At 37.4% G+C, this 21,126-nt stretch overlaps 1 protein-coding gene across 4 annotated transcripts in view; it reads left to right on the forward strand.

The window, feature by feature from the left end:
• MARK3 (microtubule affinity regulating kinase 3) overlaps positions 1-21,126 on the forward strand; it is an 89,978-nt gene that overhangs the window by 8,274 nt on the left and 60,578 nt on the right. For 3 of the 4 annotated variants that reach the window (XM_003799336.3, XM_003799338.3, XM_003799335.3), the window contains exons 2-3: positions 1,764-1,955; positions 17,701-17,754. In XM_003799336.3, coding sequence (XP_003799384.1) covers positions 1,764-1,955; positions 17,701-17,754 — 246 coding nt within the window. Of the gene's footprint in view, positions 1-848; positions 1,389-1,763; positions 1,956-17,700; positions 17,755-21,126 lie in introns of those variants that run through there. The other variant, XM_023518858.1, reaches the window with a different exon arrangement.

Consider the following 21,126-nt stretch of genomic DNA (forward strand, 5'->3'; position numbering starts at 1 on the left):
ATTGACATAACTAATGCTCTCACCTCCTCATCTTGTTCAGATGTCACCTCAGTGAAGCATACTCTGACTATGTGGCCCTCCCAATCCCCTTAACGCTGGTGTAACTTTTTTCCATTGCATTTGCTATCTTCTAATGTACTGTATGGGTTACATATTTCTTACGTTTTGTCAGTTTCCTGTGCAGTACTAAAAGCTCTCTGAGAGCAGGAATATGTTGTTCACTAATACTATTCTAAATATCTAGTTTATGCTGGTTGAATTGTTGAGTGATTAAGGGAGACAAATGGGTAAAGCATTTAGAAGAGTGCCTGGCACATAGTAAGTAATAGGTAAATGTTAGTTATCATCAGTATTAATGATGTATTTATGGTCTTCTGATTGATCATTTCTATCCCTGTGTCCTTAGCTTCTCCCATTTGTAGTTCATTTCAGTGAGATTGGCTTCTTTCTCCTTTGTTAAAAGTTTAGGTTACTTTCTTAAAGGGACATATGATGGAAACAGTCTGGGCTTAGAAGTGATGTATTAGCTTTATTACAGGAGTAGATCTAGAAAAAATGGAATCTTAGCTCCCCCACACCGGCTGCTGTGGAACTTGGTGTAGAAACTTTATAGCTTGCTGTGCACTTGAGGCTAGGAGTTCAAGAGTAGCCTGAGAAACAAAGGGAGATCCCCCTATCTCTGCAAAAAAGAACAAAAAAGTTGGCTAGGTATGGTGGTAGTTACCCCTGTAGTCCCAGCTACTCAGGAGGCTGAGGCAGGAGGATCACTGGAGCTGAAGAGGTCAAGGCTACAGGGAGGTATGATGACACCACTGCGCTCTAGCCAGGGCTACAGAATGAGACCTGAATCAAAAAAGAAAAAATACATTTGATTTTAATTTTCTTAACATAAGCATATTACAAAGTAGTTTGTTTTGACCTGTAGGTATAGAAAGTGAGTGAAAGAAGGGACATTTTTCTGGACAAAATGTCAGAGAAAATTATAAAGGAAGTTGAAGGTGGTTCTGCATGCGGGTAGTGAGAAGCCTCCTTCAAGCAGGAGTCAACAGCCACAACAGGGTCAGGTGTGGAACATCTAATCCTTTGAGGCCATGTGAGGGCTGAGGGTGCAGTGGCAGCAGGATGCTTGTGCATCTGGAAGCATACACGGTGTGGACATAGAAGCATAACTCTCAAGCCTGACTATTTCATATGGTTAGAGCCATATATGGTTTATTTTACCTTTATTGAGCATACTGAATGCTTTATTCATCTGTTCAGGAAATAGATATCAAAGGCCTCACAGTCTAGCAGTTCCAAGTTAGTAGCAGCATAGTGTGGAAGACTCTGGGCTTCCAGATGTTCTATGGATTTCTCACTAAACAGTTATGTGGCTGCATCCTCATCTGGTGAGTAGTGACAGTTGTTCTGCCGCTTTTCAGGCTGTGGTGAGGATCAACTATGTGGGTGCATTTGCTAGCATGTGGGAAAGTGAAGCTCTGTATGACCAGAAGGCAGTCATCCCCTTTACTCCTATTTTATGTGACAGGCACATATTCAAAGTGTCTGATTTCTTCTGAACACCCACTTGAAAATTTTCTTTCCAGCATTCTCTTGTTTTCCTCATAAATTTGTATCATGTGGTTGAATTCCTTTGAAGCACTAGATACTCTAGGATGAACATGAAAGCAGCAGTGTTTTGTTTCTTCAGCTAGAGGCTCTTGAAACTTGGCAGGTACTATGTGTTCTCTCATTTCCTTATCTTTGTGTATGCTGTATTGTAGCACACGTCACACGGAGATGGGCGTCAAGAAGTTACCTCTCGCACTGGCCGCTCTGGAGCTTGGTGTAGAAACTCTATAGCTTCCTGTGCAGATGAACAACCTGTCATCGGAAACTACAGACTGTTGAAAACAATTGGCAAGGGGAATTTTGCAAAAGTGAAATTGGCAAGACATATCCTTACAGGCAGAGAGGTAAATATGAATTGTGCTTATGTTTGTTATATCACTTACTCTGTTTATTTCTATGTGAGAGAAAGAAGAAGAATGTGTATATTTGGACTTATTTCTAAGCTAATTAAACTTTTTTAAAAAAAGAACACGGAACACTTACTGTCTGAGAGTTCTTTTGTTTTCCCATTCCTTTAAATGTTGTGAGTATCATACTGAGCGTTTGCATAGTCATCACCTTTAAAAATGGGTAGTGTTTTGTTCTTTTTCAGTAGTAAATGTCTGCCACCACAGTAAAAATTGTCTTGAACTTCAGGTATGTACTCATGTGTATATATGGTCATGGTACCTGTAGATCAGTAGTATTGTGTGTATATTGACAGATTTATCCTGAAGAGGCTTCTTCGTCTCTGTCTGAATACTTTCCTCATAACTCGTGTTGGATGGCTTGTGGTGCAAGAAGGCACACACTTGCCTAACCTTTGTGATACTGGCTTTTTGCTCAGCCTTACTCATTTATCAACACACATTCACTAAAATCAAGAAATTCACTCTTCCTCACTTCTTGTTTGGCACAGAGCCTGCTTTGCTGCTTTGACATCGTTTCTTGCATTTAGGTCTTTGCACCTGCAGTTGTCTTGCCTGAAATACTCCTCACCCTCTGGCACTGGGATCACTTCTTCTGGGAAGTAAGACATCGACAGATCTCTTTCCCCAGGCGTAGGATGTGATAAAAAACAAAAAAAAACAAAAAAACAACTCTTGAGACTTCCCTATATGGCACAAATTATATTGGATTGTAATTATTGATTTTGTCTGCTCTCCTCCACCCCTTGGGACACCCCCAATCTTTAGGGATAGCTAGTAGTACTTAACATAGTGTTCAGTACCTGTTTGGTACTTAATAAATATTTGTAATATAATAATGTAATGAATGTAATCATACTTTTGAAGGAAACTTTGAAAAGAAATGTTTTCCCCTTGCCAGACCCTCTTGGTGAATGTTCCAAGACCGGGTGGCAGTTGTGCCATGGCATTGATGCCCACAGCCTGCCTGGCTTGGGGCTGTTAGAGCAGGGGTCTTGGGCCCGGCATTCTGCTCCCAAGCAGCCTGTTTGTAACAACGTGGCCTACAAATAGTCTTGTTTTCTGTAGGTGTTGGGACTTGGGTAAGGTTGGGAAGCATGGGTCTACGCTGACTGCAATCTTCAGTTAAAAGACTATAACTATATCTTTGCTTCTTCACAATTCATGTCTGGTTCAGTGACAGAATCCCTTTGGATTTGTTGTTAGAACTCCCTGTTGAGTTGCTTCACCTGCTTCTGGAATCTAAAAAACAGGAGTGGGTAGAGCTGTCTCTACAGTCCTTCATCAAGCCTTTCTTGAGATAAGGAGCCAAAACTCTACATTCTCACCAGTTCTTGGTGGTTACTCACTAGTGTCCTTATGTGGGCAAAAGTATCTTACTCTTGTTTTTTTTTTTTTCCTATTGTAGGTCTGACCTACAATCACATAAAGTACAAACAGTTTATAAATTTATTATGAAGAATGTAAAAATTTCTTGAAATTTCTCTCTCTCATGAAAATCACACGTATATCCACCATCTTTTATATAGACATTAACTTTTTATTTATTTTAACAAAAAAAAAAAAGTCACATGGATAATATTTGTAGGTTTTTTTACTTAGTAATATGCCTTGACCATGTCTGGGTCTTAGTATTTATAGCTCTGGCACACTTAGTTTTATGGCAGCATATAGTCTTCCAGGGCACAGTGATTCCATAGTTTATTTTGTTTCTGTGGGCCTTGGGTCTTTTTCTGAGTTTTTTGTTTTTACAAACAGATCTGCAGTGAATGTTCTTTTGTATAACTTTGTGTTTTCTTGTTAAGAACTTTCGTATAAGATAAATCTTGGAAGTGGAGGTCCTGGATCAAGTGGATGAATATTTAACATTGCAATAGATACTGCTAAATCAGTTTTAAAAAAGAGTGATGTCCCTACTTTATTATCCTACCAATATGAATGAGAATGTCCGTTTTCCTATATCCTGGTTATACTGTAGTTTTTTTTTTTTTTTTTTGAGACGGAGTCTCACTGTGTTGCTCTTGGTAGAGTGCCATGGCATCATAGCTCAGAGCACCTCAAACTCTTGGACTTAAGTGATTCTCTTGCCTTAGCCTCCCAAGTAGCTGGAACTACAGGTACCCACCATAATGTTCGGCTGTTTTTTTGTCGTAATTGTCATTGTTGTTTAGCAGGCCTGGGCCAGGTTTGAACCAGCTAGTCCTGGTGTATGTGGCTTGTGTTCTAACCACTGTGCTATGGGTGCTGAGCCATTGTAGATAATTTTCATCTGGTTGTTTTAATCTGTTTTTGTTGCTACAATAGAATAATAAAGACCACATAATTTATAAAGAAAGGAAATGGGGCTGTGCCTGTGGCTCAGTGAGTAGGGCGCCGGCCCCATATACCCAGGGTGGTGCGTTCAAACCCAGCCCTGGCCAAACTGCAACAAAAAATAGCTGGGCATTGTGGTGGACGCCTGTAGTCCCAGCTGCTCAGGAGGCTGAGGCAGGAGAATTGCCTAAGCCCAGGAATTGGAGGTCGCTGTGAGCTGAGACTCCACGCACTCTACCAAGAGCAATAAAGTAAGACTCTGTCTCTAAAAAAAAAAAGAAAAACCAACCCTCCCCCCCAAAAAAGAAAGGAAATGTATTATTTCTCACAGTCTTAGGAGGCTAGGAAGTCCAAGGTGTGGAGTACCCCTGTCTGGTGAGAGACTTTTTCGTCATCAAATCATGGTGAAAGTATAAAGAGAGAAATTTTGGAGAGAGGAAGAAAAAACAGAGGGAGACAAAGAGAGAAAAGAACATAGAGCCCTCATGGTTTAGTCACCTCATGAAGATCCCACCCCTTCATACTGTTGTGATGGAAATTAAATTTGAGCATAAATTTGGGTGGGGAGAAACTTTCAAACCAAAATACTGATGGACAAAACATAGTATAAAAAACAGTTATACTTTTCCTTCATAACTACTTACATTCATGGTATTTTCATATGGTTTTGCCATTCACATTTTCTTTTTAAAGCAAGTTTCCTGCTTGTATTCTTTATTTTCATTCTTAGTGATTTAAACCCTTTATGTTTCAGTCATCTGTTGTATAGGTTATGAATATTTTTCCCTAGGCTATTTTTTAACTGTTTATTACATGTTTCTTTAAGAGAAGTTTGTTTGTTTGTTTGTTTGTTTTTTGACAGAGCCTCAAGCTGTCACCCTGGGTACAGTGCTATGGCATCACAGCTCATAGTAACCTCCAACTCCTGGGCTCAAGCAAGTTTCCTGCCTCTACCTCCCAAGTAGCTGGGATTACAGGTGCCCGCCACAACGCCTGGCTGTTTTTTGGTTGCAGCTGTCATTGTTGTTTGGCGGGCCTGGGCTGGATTCGAACCCACCAGCTCAGGTGTATGTGGCTGGAGCGTTAGCCGCTTGAGCCCCAGGTGCCGAGCCAGAGAAATTTTAAATTTTTAGGTAGTAAACTTACCTTTTTCTTTATTACATTTGTTTTTCGTGTCTTAATGAGTGGGTTTATTTTGTTCCACAATTTAAGAGATAATACTATTTTATCTTCTAATAGTCCCCCTGTGGCTCACAGTTATTTGGTGTATATTTGGAGGGATTGGTGTGAGGTGTAGGGATCTCTCTTTTTTTTCCATAGGTATTAATACCACTTGTCCAGGAACCGTCTGTTCCTTCCCCACTGATCGAAGATTCCTATTTGACCACATTCTCAATTTGCATGTGTCTTTTTTTTTCTGCAATCTGTTATTTAACCTCATACCCATGCCATGATGTTTTTATTACTGCATCTTTTGAATGTGTTTTTTTGTTTGTTTGGTTTTGGAGACAGAGTCTCACTGTCGTGCTCTTGGTAGAGCGTTGTGGCGTCACAGCTCACAGCAACCTCAAACCCTTGGGCTTAAGTGATTCTTTTGCCTCAGCCTACAGTGCCCACCACAATGCCTGGCTATTTTTTGTTGCAGTTGTCATTGTTGTTTGGCTGGCCCGGGCAGGGTTCTAACCTACCACCCTTGGTGTACGTGGCTGGCACTGTAACTACTGTGCTACGGCTGCTGAGCCTTGATTGTGTATTTTGATGTTTTAAAGTAGTCCACTACTGATAATTCTTAGTTTTCAAATTTTTTATTGCCATTTACTCTTCCAGATTCATTTCATTTCATTGCACTGCATTGCATTTCAATTTTTTTTTTACAGTCAGAGGGTTTTGCTTTGTTGCTCCAACTACATTGTAGGGGCATAATCATTGCTCACTGCTACATCTAACTTCTGGGCTCAAATGGTCCTCCTCCCTCGCTCTCCCAAAATGCTGGGATTATAGGAGTGAAGCACCTTGCCTGGTTATAGATGAATTTTAGAATCAAGTTGCCATGTTCTGACTAGAGAGCACAGAATTTTGATTAGATTATTTTTGGTAAGATTGGTTTGGTTCATAAATTAATTTGGGGGGAAATGGGATATTTTAATGATACGGAGTCTTTGTATCCAGGAATATAAATTATGTATCAAATTTGTTTCAGCATTTGTAACTTTCTCCATCTGGGTTTTGTATAATTCTGGCTAAAATCGTTCCAGGGTATTTTATAATTTTTGTTGCTATAGTAAATGAGTTTTTCCCCCCAACTCTTGTGAATGTGTGGAAACGCAGTGACAGTTGTATAACATCTTGTATTTCGGTGAACTCAGTAGCATTTAGAACATTGATAATTAAGCTTTAAAAAATTGTACATTTTTTATTTTGATGTTTAGTTCTGTGATTTTAGCTGTGTATATATTCATGTTACCATCACCATAATCGATACAGAACAGTCCCATTACTCTCAAAAAACCCACACACCTCCTTTGTGCTGTCTTTTTATGGTATAACCACCCTTCATCCCCATAGTTTTGGTTTCTTTGAGAATGTCATGTGACATCAGATGGTATAGTATGTAACCTTTTGAAATGGGCTTCTCACTCAGCATAATGCCTTTGAGATTCATTGAGGCTGTTGCATATAGTGATAGTTTGTTCTTTTATCGTTGAGAAATATTCCATTGTATGGCAGGACCACAGTTTGTCTTCACTCCTCCACTGAAGGACATTTGCATTGTCTGCATTGTTTGGCAATTAAATTCGAATCACGGAGCTGCTCTAGATCTTCCTGTGGGAGTTTTTATGTGAACATAAATCTTAATTTCTCTAGGATAGTTACCTAGGAGTGACATTACTGGATCACCTGGTAAAAAATAAAGTGAATTGTTACTAGAAAATTTGGTCTTGTTGAGTATAACCTGTTAGTCTCTTTATTGGTATTTTTATCACTTGGTACTATTTTCAGCCTACTAAAAGCTAGTGTCTATATTTTTTTCAGCATTCTGTTGATGGATGTGTGATGTATCTTGCCTATTGAGGTGACTAAAACCTCTAAAGAAAACCCAAGGGATTGCAGAAAGTGGTATTAGAGATTCAGGGACTTAATTCATTCTGAGTTGGTCTAAGATAAAGGGCTATTATGTATTGTGTTAAGACAGTTTTAACTTCTGTCCTTGGGATAAGAAAGAAATGTAATGGAATTAATGTAGTGGAAAGAATTCCCTGAAAGACGGGAGTAGGGATAATTTATATGCACTTAAGTTACAAGATACTTGTGAACATATATGTGTGTATATATATATATGTATATATATATAAATAAAAGGAACTCATGACAAATTGTAAATTCTTAGGAAGAAAGACATTTTTATTTAACAAATATAATGGTGGAAATAGAATCAAATCTTTAAGTAAATAAAATGATTTTGGTATAAGTTCAATTTAGATAGACTTCACTCTCTAGCATGATTCTTAATTTTTAATTTTGAGAACATGAACTAATCAGAAATGGGCATCATCATCCTTATTTTCTATTTCTTCAACCACAAGGACCAGTTGTGAAATCTGGATGAATCCAACCTTGGATGAAAATTGTCCTTATTGTCATGAGAACATTTGTCCCATATTTAATATGAATTTGGGACGTTAGTTGCATCTGCTTTCTTGCTTTTGGCCAACTTTTCACAACTTAGAGTTATTTTGGTTTCTGAAATATTGTCTATTTTTGTACTGCAGTTTTCTTTCAAGCTAAATATTTTCTTTTAAATTCAATTTTCTCCTCACTGATTTTCATAGCCTTTCAGAGATATTTCCCCTCAGATGAATGGCAAGAGAACTCACTTGTACCACTCATTGGTACTTAATTGAAGCTATTATCTTAAAAAAATTATTTTCCGAAAGTCAGGTATACTAAAAAGTTCCAACTAGAATCAGAAGTTTCTTTTTTCACCCCACTTTTTCCTTTAGTATTGTTTACTCAAAGGCTCCCACTTTCATTTTAAGCTCACTCTTCTGGTACTCTGTCAGCTATCTCCAGATTTATAATTTTAGACATGGTGACTTTCTCCTTATGGAAGAGAGGGATATAGCTCTCTTAAATCTCACATCTATATCTACTTTGCTTTCCCCAGCCTTCCTAATCCAATGATGTATTTGGTTAAACTTAGATTATTTATTTGATTAAGACTTTGTAAATGTTGTTGACTTTTGGCTCTGATCATTTATTTTGTTATGTAATTTTTAATTTTAAAAAAGTTTTTTTTTTTTTTAAGTTAGGTTAGACTTTGGCTCACACCTGTGGTACTGGCCCTTAGAAAGGCTGAAGTGTGAGGATTACGTGAGGTCATGAGTTCAAGATAAACCTGAGGAAGAGTGAGACCCTGTCTTAATAAATAATAGAAAAATTAGGCAGGCATGGTGGCGTACACCTGTAGTCCCAGCTGCTTGGTTGGCTGAGGCAAGAGGATTTGCTTGAGCCAGGTATTTGTTGTTGCAGTGAGCTACAGTAACACCACTTTACTCTAGCCAAGTCAACAGAGTGATACACTGTCTTTAAAAAAAAAAGAGAGAGAGAGAGAGAAAGATAATAGGTGGGTAGAGATCAAGACAGCAAGATAGCTCTTTCCAGTCACAGAGAAATAGGATGGTAGCTAAGATATCAGGCCTAGCTGTTTTTTAGAAGTTAGGCCAAATATCAACATGTTTGCTAATGGGAATAATCTAACAGAAAGGGGGAAAGTGCAAGAGAGATGACAGACAGACGTTAGAGTGTCCACCATGATGGACAGTTCTTTCATAGAAACAGGAGGAAGGTAGAGAGTAGTTGTATCATTGCAGGTGATGGGAGTGGTGGGAGCTTCTAGAAGATCTCTCCTAAGTGTAGCTATTTTTTCCATAAAATGAAAAGCAAGATCTTAAGCTAAGAGTGTACTAAGGAGATAGGTTTTAGGGTTCTGAAGAGGTTAAAATAATTAGCAGGTAAGCAGGGGAGTGAATAGACTAGAGAAGTGTAGAATTGCCAGGCAGCTTTAGGGCTTCCTTGAGGGTAGTGGTCAAGGATTAAAACTGGAAAGAGTCAGCAGAGCTGTATATTATTCTTCAGCCACATTTAGTTTCCTGGTTGTGGGAATGGCTTTTGCAGAGAGTTGGGGTTTTGTCACACTAGAGCAGTGAAATGAGTCAGGAGCAGGGGAACGTTCACTGGAGTCATTAAAATGAAAAGATAGATTTAAGTAGGAAGTAAGAACGTGAGGGGGAAGACAGACCATAAAGTTGTGGGATCAGTGGATCCTGCTGAGTTCAGACCATTATTGCAGGATTTGAGTGAGCAGGAAGGATAGGAGGATTTGGTTAAAAGAGTAGGAAGTTCAAATTTGGGATCATAAAAGGTTTTCAGATGTAGAAAGCAGCTGAAGTATGTTAACTTTTTTTTTCTTGATGTCTTGAAATTTATCCTTGGTTTTTAGACATTTCACAATAAGGTACTAAGGAGTAAGTTTCATTCATTGTTCTTGGTATTTATTGGACCCTTTTAGTATAGATATTTTTATCTTTAGTTCTGGAGAATTGTCTTTTTAAAATTTAAACTTCTTCGTTCTGGAATTCTTATTCAGAGACTGGAACTCTTTTGAAAAGAACCTTGATTTTTATTTATTTACCTAAAAAAATTTTTTTTGTATGTGTGTAGATGAGTTGTATTTTTTTATTTTTACATATACATGTGTTTACTAGGTTTCCATTTTTTGCCTTCACAAAATCAAAAAGGCTTAAAATTTAACAACAATAACAATGTTTAAGATAAGTACTAGAAACAAAAACCTTGTAAAGAATGAATGAAGATAAATACATTCAGAAAAGAAATCAGACGATTGCTGCAACGAAGTATTAAGCAATAATAATAATAGTAATGCAAAGAAAGTAACTTTGCATTGTGAAATAAGAGTATGTCTGTTATAGAATGCTTTGACTCTGAGGTTCAGTATGGAGTCATCAATTAACTACTTATTTTTTTCCCCAAAGTCTCAAAAAATAGAGAACTAATATTTATAAATAAAAATAGAAGATAATTTCAAAAAACAGATCATGCCAAATCTTCTAAACAATAGAAAAAGAAGAAATACTTTAAAATCATTCTGCTTAATCTGGATATACCTGATATTAAAATTGGAAAAAATATATTATTATAAAGGGGAAATTACAAACATAATTCACTTTTAAGTGAGGATGCAGTATTCTGTATCCTAAACAACATATTAACAAGTTGAAGTAAAAATTAATGTTTAAGTAATATACTTTAGTCAAAATCAAATTCAATTTATGTGAGAATTAGTCACTATTTTTTTTCTTGTCCTTACCCTCACCCCCTCCATCCTCTGTCTGCTTTCCTCTTCCCCCATGCCCTGCCATGTCATTAATTGTCATTAATTGTCCTCATATCAAAGTTGAATGCATAGGATTCATACTTCTCCATTCCTGTGATGCTTCACTAAGGATAATGTGTTCTACCTCAATCCAGGTTAGTACAAATAGTGCAAAATCTCCATTTTTTTTTTAATGGCTGAATAATATTCCATGGTATACATATATTACAGTTTGCCAATCCATTCCTAGGTTGAAGGGCATTTAGGCTGTTGCCACATTTTAGTGATTGTAAATTGGGCTGCAATAAACAACCTAGTACAGGTATATTTATTTATTTTATTAAATCATAGCTGTGTAAATTAATATAGTCATGGGGTACAGTGTGCTGTTTTTATATGTAATTTGAAATATTTTCATGAAACTGGTTAACATAGCCTTCATGTCATTTTTTTAGTTATTGTGTTAAGACATTTGTATTCTACATTTAGAAAGATTCACATGTACCCTTATAAGATGAACTATAGGCATGATCCCACCAATTACCCTCCCTCCACCCATCTTCCCCCAAGTATCTTTATAATAAAAGGTTTTTTTTCCTTGTGGATAGATGCCCAGCCTAAAAAAAATTTTTTTTAAAGAAACAATGTCTTTGTCACCCCGGCTGGAGTACAGTGGCACAGTCGTAGCTCACTGTAGCCTCAGACTCCTATGCTCAGGTGATCCTCCCTTCTTAGCCTCCTGAGTAGCTAGACCTACAGGTATGTTCCACCACACCTGGTTGGTTAATTTTTAAAATGTTTTTTTTGTAGGGATGGGGTTTTTATACGAGTGAGCCATGGCACTCTGACTAAATTTTTATTCATAGAAGCTAGTGACTGACTAGCTTCAGTCACTAAAAGTGACTCTAAAGTAAAGTAAAAGTAACTCTTAAAAAGAGTTAATACCCAGAATGATTTGCTTTAGTTAAAAATTAATAGTAGCTAATTTGGAAGCAATCGCACAGAAGGGTGAAAGTCTTAATGTTCTGCCAACAGACATAACTAGAGACCAAAAAGATGATCAACAGTGCTTTTAGTTTGGAAGTTTAATTAATGTGCATAAAGATACTTCATATAAGCCTGATTCTTACATATTAAAAATCAGATAGTTGTAGATACTTCTATTTTGGTAAAATATACATAACATAAAATTTTAACTATTTTTTTAAACATATAGTTTGGTGACATTAAGTACATTCACATTGTTATGCAACTATCACCACTATCCATTTCCAAAACAAATCGTTAATACTCATTTTTTGTGGATTTTGTATATGCAGATTCACCTATTTAATAAAATTTATTTGTAACCTTAACATCAGTATAGGACTTTGGCATTGATTTTTGCAGCTGAATTCAATAAAGGCAGCACTTTGCCTTTCAGCCCTTGTAGTCCTTTTTGTGGTCTATTTAATGACACTTTTTTTTTTTTTTTTTGCATTTTTTTGCTGTTAATGATTTCTCTATTTAAGATGGCCCTCCCAGATTGTGCTGAAGCACTATCCAGTCTTCCTACGTGCAAGGGCATGTGCACATTCTTACAAAGAATGCATGTGTTAAGCATTCATTAGGGCATGCAGTTGGCATTGAGTTGAGCTTAACCAATAATACATTGTAATAGGAGATGTCATTAAACAGATAACCTGCATAAAACAAACATTGATCAGTGGATGGAAATGTGACCTGTGGCTTGTAGGAACCTAACCCTCTATTTTCCCCTAGGAGCAATAATACAGTATTTACTAATTTGGTGATCACAGTGACTTTGTGGAATATTACCATGAATAACAAGAATTAACTGTATCCTTTTTATGAAAGAAGAGGCTTAATTATTTCAGCTGTTTTTTCTTAACACATGCATAGGAAATGATGTTAGAAAAGATCTTAGGCTTTCCTCATTTTTGTTCTTCTGTTAATATTTTGAAGAGTGGAACCCTAAGAAGCAAATTGAGAGCTCCCTCTACATGGGGTGGGGGTATGTGGAAGACACTGGTTGAGTGCCTGGCTTCAGGTAGCTGAGACAGAGTTGGTCTTTGCATTGAGACCTTCCACGTACAGAAGTGTTATTTTCTCTTGGGTTAAGTTTTTCCTTCGCACATTCTAGGCTTGTCTTCCTGTGCCCTACTGTGTGTGCCACTGTATGATTGGAAGATTTTTATTACTCAGAAATTTTGAGGTCACTTGTCTATTGGCGCTTAACTTCTTCCATTCTCTTTGGCATTTTTTTTTTTTTTTTTTGGTCATTTTGTGTTTATTATTCTCCTGCCCATCAGGTAGGAGAAGAAAGAATTATTAGGAGACTATCTCCTAAACTACTCTGTCCCCCTGTTTCCTAGTCTGCTGAGAGAGCCACTTTATCTTTTAAACTGATTATTTAGGTTTTACTTTCATATCTTTATAACATGCTTAAGTTCTTGTTTTTCTGTTTTAGACATTATTCACTTTTTATTGTGGTTTTCTTAAAGTCATCATTGATGTTTAAAACACACAAAAACTCATTTTTTTGAAATATAACATGCACAAAAAGTACTTGATATAAATCTATAGCTTGATGAATTATTACAAAATAAATACATTTGTATAACTATGACCTGGGGCAAAAAATATTCTCTGACCCACATCTAGAAGCCTCTTCCTTCTGCCCCTTCTAGTCACTCCTTGTCTCTCTTCCCCAAGGGAGCCACTGTGCTGACAGTCTAAAACCATAGATTAGTTTTATCTGTTTTTTAAAACATTTTATTAATGGAACTATACAGTATATTATTTTGTATCTGCTTCTTGCTTATTATATTCCTCCATGTTGAAATTTTATTTTGTAGCCAATTGTTGGCAGTTGTTTGGCATGATCTCTGTTTGCTTTGGATTGAATTATATTCCCCCAAATTTGCAAGTTGAAGCCTTAATCCTAGTGTGACTGTGTTATCTAAGGTAAGGTATAGAAGGTTAAGTCTTAAGTGTGAGCCCTGATTGATAGGATTAGTGTCCTTATATGAATGGACACCAGAGAACTTGTTCTCTCCACTAGTGAGGACACAATGAGAAGAAAGCCGTCACTAAAAACAATAATGCTGTCACCCTGATCTTGGACTGGCAAGTTCCAGAACTGTGAGAAAATAAATTTCTGTTTAAGCCACCCAGTCTATGGTATTATGTTATGGCAGTCCAAGCTCATCAATACACCATATTCCCTTAAAGGATTTGGGGTCTTTTTTTTGCCTGCTCTTTTAGTGGTTGTGGATGCTTTAATACTTTCTGGGAGCAGGATCTTTTGACCAGTAGTGAACTGATAGAAAGTAGCAGATAAGGATTTTTCTTCAGTGGGTATGTGCTGTGGGTTTCGGGCCTTTTGGTTGAGGATTGTTGGGGGGAAACCCTTCTTGTATATGAGTTGTCCTTATCTCTATTTTGTAATTTTTCACTTTGCTTCTGGCATCAGGGTGATTATAAATGGGATTTCTCAGAACTTTACACAGTAGATGGCAATGGCACTCCTCTCTCATCTAGTGAATCCTCTTGGTGTTTGCTGTGTTCCTCTTCACCCAGCTCCACAACCATAGGAATGAGTGGGTGGTCTTTTCTAATCTGTAACTTTGTGAGGCACAGCAACCAGTGGTACTCACAGTTGCCACCCCTTTGGTAACCTCAGGGTCTCAGCTTTGTCTGAACTCCCTAGTCTCCAGCTCCCGGCCAGGGTTATTTTGGTTGGATCTTCCCAGCAGGGAGCTGGGAGGAGGAGGGGATTGGGAACTTCCCCCTCAGGCTTCACTGCTGCATCTGCACTTGTCCTCTTAAATGTTTCACTTTGGGGACGCAGTTGCTTTTGATAAAGTGACTGTTCTCTGCAGTTTTATTAAGCCAAATAGTAGGTAGAACCTCTTAAGTTCCACCCAAGGGACTGTAACAAATTGATCAATGTACAAAGGTGGTCAACATAAGGAACTAGGCCTACTGTACTGATAAGTACATGTAGTGTATGTCCTATCTATGAAAATTAGGTCCACTTAAGGAGGTGATCAATCTAGGAGATGGTCAGCTATGGAGCTTCTACTGGATTTGAGCTCCTGTTTTTGCTTTAGATGCTGTTTGATTAGCTGTACCTGAAGATGAAAATATGTAAGAACAGAATCAGAAGAGAATCTTTAGAATAGAAGGAGGGTATTGAGCAGAACTAGAAGAAACTGGTGATTGAGAACAGTCATGAGAATAGAAACCAAGTCTCAGAAGATTCGAAGGAAGAAGAACTGGAATGGCAGCATGTTTGACAGATTGGCCAGGAGGAGGAGCAAAACCGGATGGGGGCTGGAAAAGAACAGTATATCTAACAGGTTTCATTGGAATTGGTAGATCCAAACGTATCACATAAAATTACCTATGGAGTAAAGTTTGAAGGAAATTAATTCATTTGACTTTGATTTATGTACTTTTAAAAACCATATTATTCTGTTAAAACACCAGAAGCCCTATTTCCTCACAGTGCTGTCTCCATGTGTAAAATGTCTGGGTACTGATTATGGTGTTCATGGCCTCAGGTCAACTCACCAAACCTTTATTGAGTATACCTTGTGTGCCAGGTAGTGTGTAGGACTATAAAGATGAGTAAAGTGTCTTTTCTCCAATTGAGGTAGACACAAAGTAGTCAGTGTTTGCACATTTCAGCAGCCATTATTGTCTTCTGCTTATTTACTTCCCATTGGAACACACATTGATTTACTCTTCATTTCTTCCCAAATCTGATTTGCCTCCCCCTGGGATTAGTCCTTCCACTCTGGGCTCAGAATCACTGGATGCTTTGCTGCAGCTTTTCCTTTCCTGTAGCTCTTGGGGAAGGTTATGGATTCATAGGAAATAAATAACTAGGCCAGGTAGAGGCTTTGGACCAAGTTAAACAGTTTTTTTAAAAACAAAGTATTAATGTATATCGTGTGGCTATTTTCAAAGTATGGCATGGGACCCCCTTGAGGTTTTCTGAGATCTTTTCAAGATCTGTAAAGTCAAAACTATTTTTTAAATACTATTAAAACATTTGCTTTTTTCATTCTCCCTTCTACAAGTGTAGAGTGGAATTTTTACAGAGGCATGATGTGTGATGGTCACAGCAGATTGAATGCAGAAGCAGAAATGAAAATTTTTTCTTTTTCTTTTTTTTTTTTTGAGACAGAGTCTCACTACGTCACCCTTGTTAGAGTGCCATGGTGTCACAGCTCACACAGCAACATTAAACTCTTAATGTTGCTTAAGCTATTCTCTTGCCTCAGCCTCCCAAGTAGCTGGAACCACAGACTCCTGCCACAATGCCCGGCTATTTTTTTTGTTGCAGTTGTCATTGCTGCTTTAGCTGGCCAGGCTGGGTTCAAACCTGTCAGCCTTGTGTATGTGGCTGGTGCCCTACCCACTGAGCTATGGGCGCTACCAAGAAATGAAAATTTCATACAGCTAAATTACTTAATGTTAACATGTGATAAGTTTATTGTTATTTGAAATAAATTAAGTGCTTGCTTTTGTAATATCTCAGTTTTTATTTGTAATACAATAAATATTAATATAATCCACATTTGGGGTGTTCATTAGTCTTTAAGAGTGTAAAGGAGATCAAAAAGTGTGAGAACCACTGACAGAGAATCTCCCAGCCCTTCTCCCATTTTGGTTGCAAATGCCTTCTGCAGTGGTGTGTCTTATCCTGGGTGTTACAGGATGCACAGCAGGAAGCATTGTCTCTCTGATCTTATTGTACAGGTTCACTTGCTGACGTGGCCCTCAGATTCAAAGCTGAAGTGATTTAAACTCTCTAGTCAGCTCAGCGCCTGTGGCTCAAGTGGCTAAGGCGACAGCCACATACACCTAAGGTGGCAGGTTCAAATCCAGCCCAGGCCCACCAAACAACAATGATGGCTGCAACCAAAAAAATAGCTGGGCGTTGTGGTGGGTGCCTGTGGTCCCAGCTACTTGGGAGGCTGAGGCAGGGGACTCGCTTGAGCCCAGGAGTTGGAGGTTGCTGTGAGCTGTGATGCTACGGCACTCTACCCAGGGTGACAGCTGGAGGCTCTGTCTCAAAAAAAAAAAAAAAAGCTCCCTAGTCAAAGCCTAGGCAAAGCCTCCCATGGCAAAGCCTCTGTCCACTTACATTTCCTTCCCTCATCACTCCTATCCTTTCCTCATTCTGGATACCTATAATCCATAGAAATCATTTTTATCCATCAAATAAGAAGTTGACCAGGAGAGAGTGTTGGTGTAGGTCTACTTAGTAAATAAGAGTAAAACTGATTCTTACTCCTTTAATATAAAAAATGCACATAAATAGAAGCTCTAGTTCTTTCTTCCTGTATCCTAGTGGCTTATTCTTATATACTGATATACTCACCCCTTTTTGAACAAAGGCTGCCAGGTGACCCTTTGTTCCTTCTGTACTTGTTTTATTTGGTTAGCCCACAGATTAGTCTACTTTTCTTCTATAACTAAATAAAATGTTCTTAAAATTTCCAGACTGAGCACTGATCTGTTTGTTTATTAAGTTCTCACTGCACAGTATGCCCTGGGGAGTTGAATATTCTGGGCTATATAAAATTAGAAAAGCTATCGTTACCTCTCTAGGGTCAGAGAGTTGACAAAAATTAAAATGTTAATAAATAATGAAGAAAAGATTTGCTAAATTACATCTTTTTAGAAGTGTTTTCATTGTGTATGTTTTTCCTTTTCTCCTTTCCCTTTTCTTTTCCCTTTTTCCCTTTCCCTTTCTTTTTGCTTTGAAGGAGATAATTTCCCCCTTATCTGTAAGTAACTTAAATATAAAATGTTAGAAGCCCCTACTTTCAGTTGTGCAGTTTTATAAAGTTACATTTCCTATTATAACCAGCTAAGTTTTCCAACTTTGTTTATGGTGTATGTTTTTCATAATTGCTAAATTTTTTAAATCCATAAGTGTTTATTATTTTTTTCTAGGTTGCTATAAAAATAATTGACAAAACTCAATTGAACCCAACAAGTCTACAAAAGGTAAGATTGGGGTAATATCCAGTATTTTAAAAATGACTGTCAGTGCTAGTTACCATCTAATTTGTCCCTTAAATACCTTAGTTGTTACTTTTATTTATTTATTATGTTCAGTGCTATAAAGTTCCCTGTTCAAATGAATACAACTTAAATGTAGTATTTTATCAAAGTAATTTGGTTTTCTTTACTTGAAGGTCATGATTTTTAAATGTTCTCAATGTTATACATAAAGTAAAAACTGTACTTACCTTATAATTTTAATTGACATATACCTCTTAATTGAATACGCTAAATATTAACTAGAATAGAGTTTTAAAATACAATACAATATAAAAATATTTTCATGTAATTGGTATTGTGCAGATTTCTATACTTTCCTTATGGCTAATGCTAAAATCTTTCAAGTCAGCACTTTTGGCTTTTTAAACTCTTATCATGCCATGTCTGATTAAGATGTGATGACTATTTAATAGGGAAATGTAAAAGTAAAACTGAATGAAAGTGAAAAACCATGTTTGTAAAGCTTTATTGCTATTTGTATCATGTAACTTACATCAGAAGGTCTCTGTCCTGGGCAGATTTTGAAATTCCTAATGCCTAGACCAGAGTAGAGATTGAATTGCTTACGTAGGGCCTGGGCATAGGTAATTTCATTGGTGTATCAATGAATGATTAATGATTTTCAAGATAAAATTCCTCTAGTTCTTTTTAGTTTTGCAAAGCCTTTTTTTTTTTTCCTTTGAGACAGAGTCTTCCTCTGTCACCCCAGCTAGAGTGCAGTGGTGTGATAATAGCTCAGGGCAACCTCAACCTTCTAGGCTCGCAGGATCCTCCTGCCTCAGCCTCCTTAGTAGCTGGGATTACAGATACTACCATGACGCTAATTTTCTATTTTTAGTAGAGTGGGGTCTCGTTCTTGTGTGGGCTGGTCTTCAACAGTTCTCCTACCTCAGCCTCCTAGAGTGCTAGGATTACAGGCATGAGCCACTGTACCTGGCTTGTAAAGCCTTTTTACATATTTCATTTGATGTCTAACTTTGGCTTATAGTAGTTAGGGAGCACAGAGACTGAACTAGGGATAGGAAGTCCTAAATTTAAGTCCTGGCCCTGCCACATAGCTGAATGTCTAATTTGACCTTGAGGAAAACACTTAACTTTTCTGGAGCTTGGGTTTTTTGTCTTTAGAATGGAGAATATTTCATCTTCTCATGATGGGTGTGAGTGCATATAAAAGAGCTTTGTACACTGTACAGTTGTAAGATACTCTGATAAGCATAATTCTCTATATACATTACTAATATATTCCTAATGGTTATTTATGTCCTGATAATTTTTTTGAGATAGTCTCACTTTGTCACCCTTGGGAGAGTGCTATGGCGTCATTGCTCACAGCAACCTCAAACTCTTGGGGCTCCGCTCAGCGCCTGTAGCACAGTGGTTACAGCGCCGGCCACATGCACTGAGGCTGGTAGGTTCGAACTTGGCCCGGGCCAGGTAAATAACAATGACAACTGCAACAACAACAAAAAAGATAGCTGGGCATGTGGTGGATGCCTGTAGTCCCAGCTACTTTGGAGGCTGAGGCAAGAGAATCTCTTAAGCCCAAGAGTTTGAGGTTGCTGTGATCTGTGATGCCACAGCAGTCTACCGAGGGTGATATAGTGAGACCCTATCTCAAAACAAAACACTCTTGGGGCTCAAGTGATCCTGTTGCCTCAGCCTCCCCAGTAGCTGGACTACAGGCACTCGCCACACCGCCTAGCTACTTTATTTTAGAGATAGGGTCTCACTCTTGCTCAGGCTGGTCTTGAACTACTGAGCTCAGGCATCCACCTTGCCTGGGCCTCCCAAAGTGCTAGGATCACAGGAGTATGTCCTGATAATCTTGAAGCCTTGTTCTTGTTTTATGTGTGGGAAGTGAGGAGGGAGGTACAGTTTATCTTGCGCTAAAAATGTATTTAAACAAGATAATTCTTTATGATCTGCAGTCTGTATTAGACCTTGAGGCCCTGAGCAGATATAAAAATTTCAGTCCTTTGCCCTGAAGAGTAAATTTTACCCATTTCCTTAAACTTTCATTTCTTCTTATATCTAAGGACTCATACTAATAAATGTTACTAAAATTTATTCAGAACTAAAACAAACATATAAAGAATGTCATTGAGGACTCTAATTCAGTATTCAGTGATGTTACAAATCTAACACTATTTATATGTACCTGGATATAACACTATTTATATGTACCTGGATATAGATGTTACAAATCTAACACTATTTTTATGTACCTGGATATAATTGGAATTCTAGCTGTTTTCTAGGAAAAATTTCATCCTTGTATTGTGTCAAGGTGGCTGTAATTTTCTCTTCTTTTTTGCTTGCTTGCTTTGTTTTTTCCATTATTTTTGTTTGTAGTTTTTAATGGCTGCTGTTCTTATTATTATGAGAAATTGCTATTTGTCTCATCATTACCAATTTAGTACATGGTAGATTGTCTGGTTAGCCTGATAGTGTGATTCTGCATATTTGCATCAGCATTAATTTTGGTTTATAATCATCTAATAGCTAAAACTTTAAGATTTGTGGTATAGTTCAAGAATGAACCATCTACAGACTTACCGATCTCTCCAAGATAAATAACTTGATAAGTATATTATTTTCAGTTAATAAAGCATTGTTTAAAACTGTGTAAGTTCCTGTTCTTACGATGTAAATTGGAAGCATTCCATGTACATTTCTTACAGATTCTTTTTCACTGAGTTCTTTTTCCATGGAAAAATGGCAACACGGTATAGAGAACAGGCAACTTTGGCAGCTTCATTTGGAATAGTCATTTTTGTAGCCTTTTTTTTCTTTTTAAAGCATCATTCACAATTGTCTTATATCATACTTGCATCAGGAACACTTTTCTTTAGATAGTGATATAAAGCCTTAAAGCTATAGAAGCTAACATTCACTTAAAGGAACATTCTGTCATCAGTAACATGCAGTCTGCTTTTACTGCTGCTACCATAAAAGATGGACTGGCTAATTTAGGCAGTATTTGAACACATTTGTTAAAATAGTGTCAATTTAACAGTATTTAGGTTTGCACATTGGGATATGTACTTTTATTAAATGTTCATAAGTAAACCTGAGTTGATTGCATATTTGCAGATTGTTATTATTTTCAAAGATGAATCTCTTCATTTTTCCTTTGTAATTTTCTGTTCATTAAGTTAATAAATGTTAGATTCTGATTAGGGATTTGTTTTTTGCCATTGTTTTTATACTCTTTAACTTTTTTTTTTTTTTTTAAAGAGATGGTGTCTGGCTCTGTTGCCCAGGCCAGACTTAAACTGGGCTAGTTCTCCCTCCTTAGCCACTGTACCCAGATAC

The sequence above is a fragment of the Otolemur garnettii genome, unplaced genomic scaffold (assembly GCF_000181295.1).
Source record: "Otolemur garnettii isolate 467f Iridium unplaced genomic scaffold, OtoGar3 scaffold00149, whole genome shotgun sequence".
Taxonomy (NCBI): domain Eukaryota; kingdom Metazoa; phylum Chordata; class Mammalia; order Primates; family Galagidae; genus Otolemur; species Otolemur garnettii.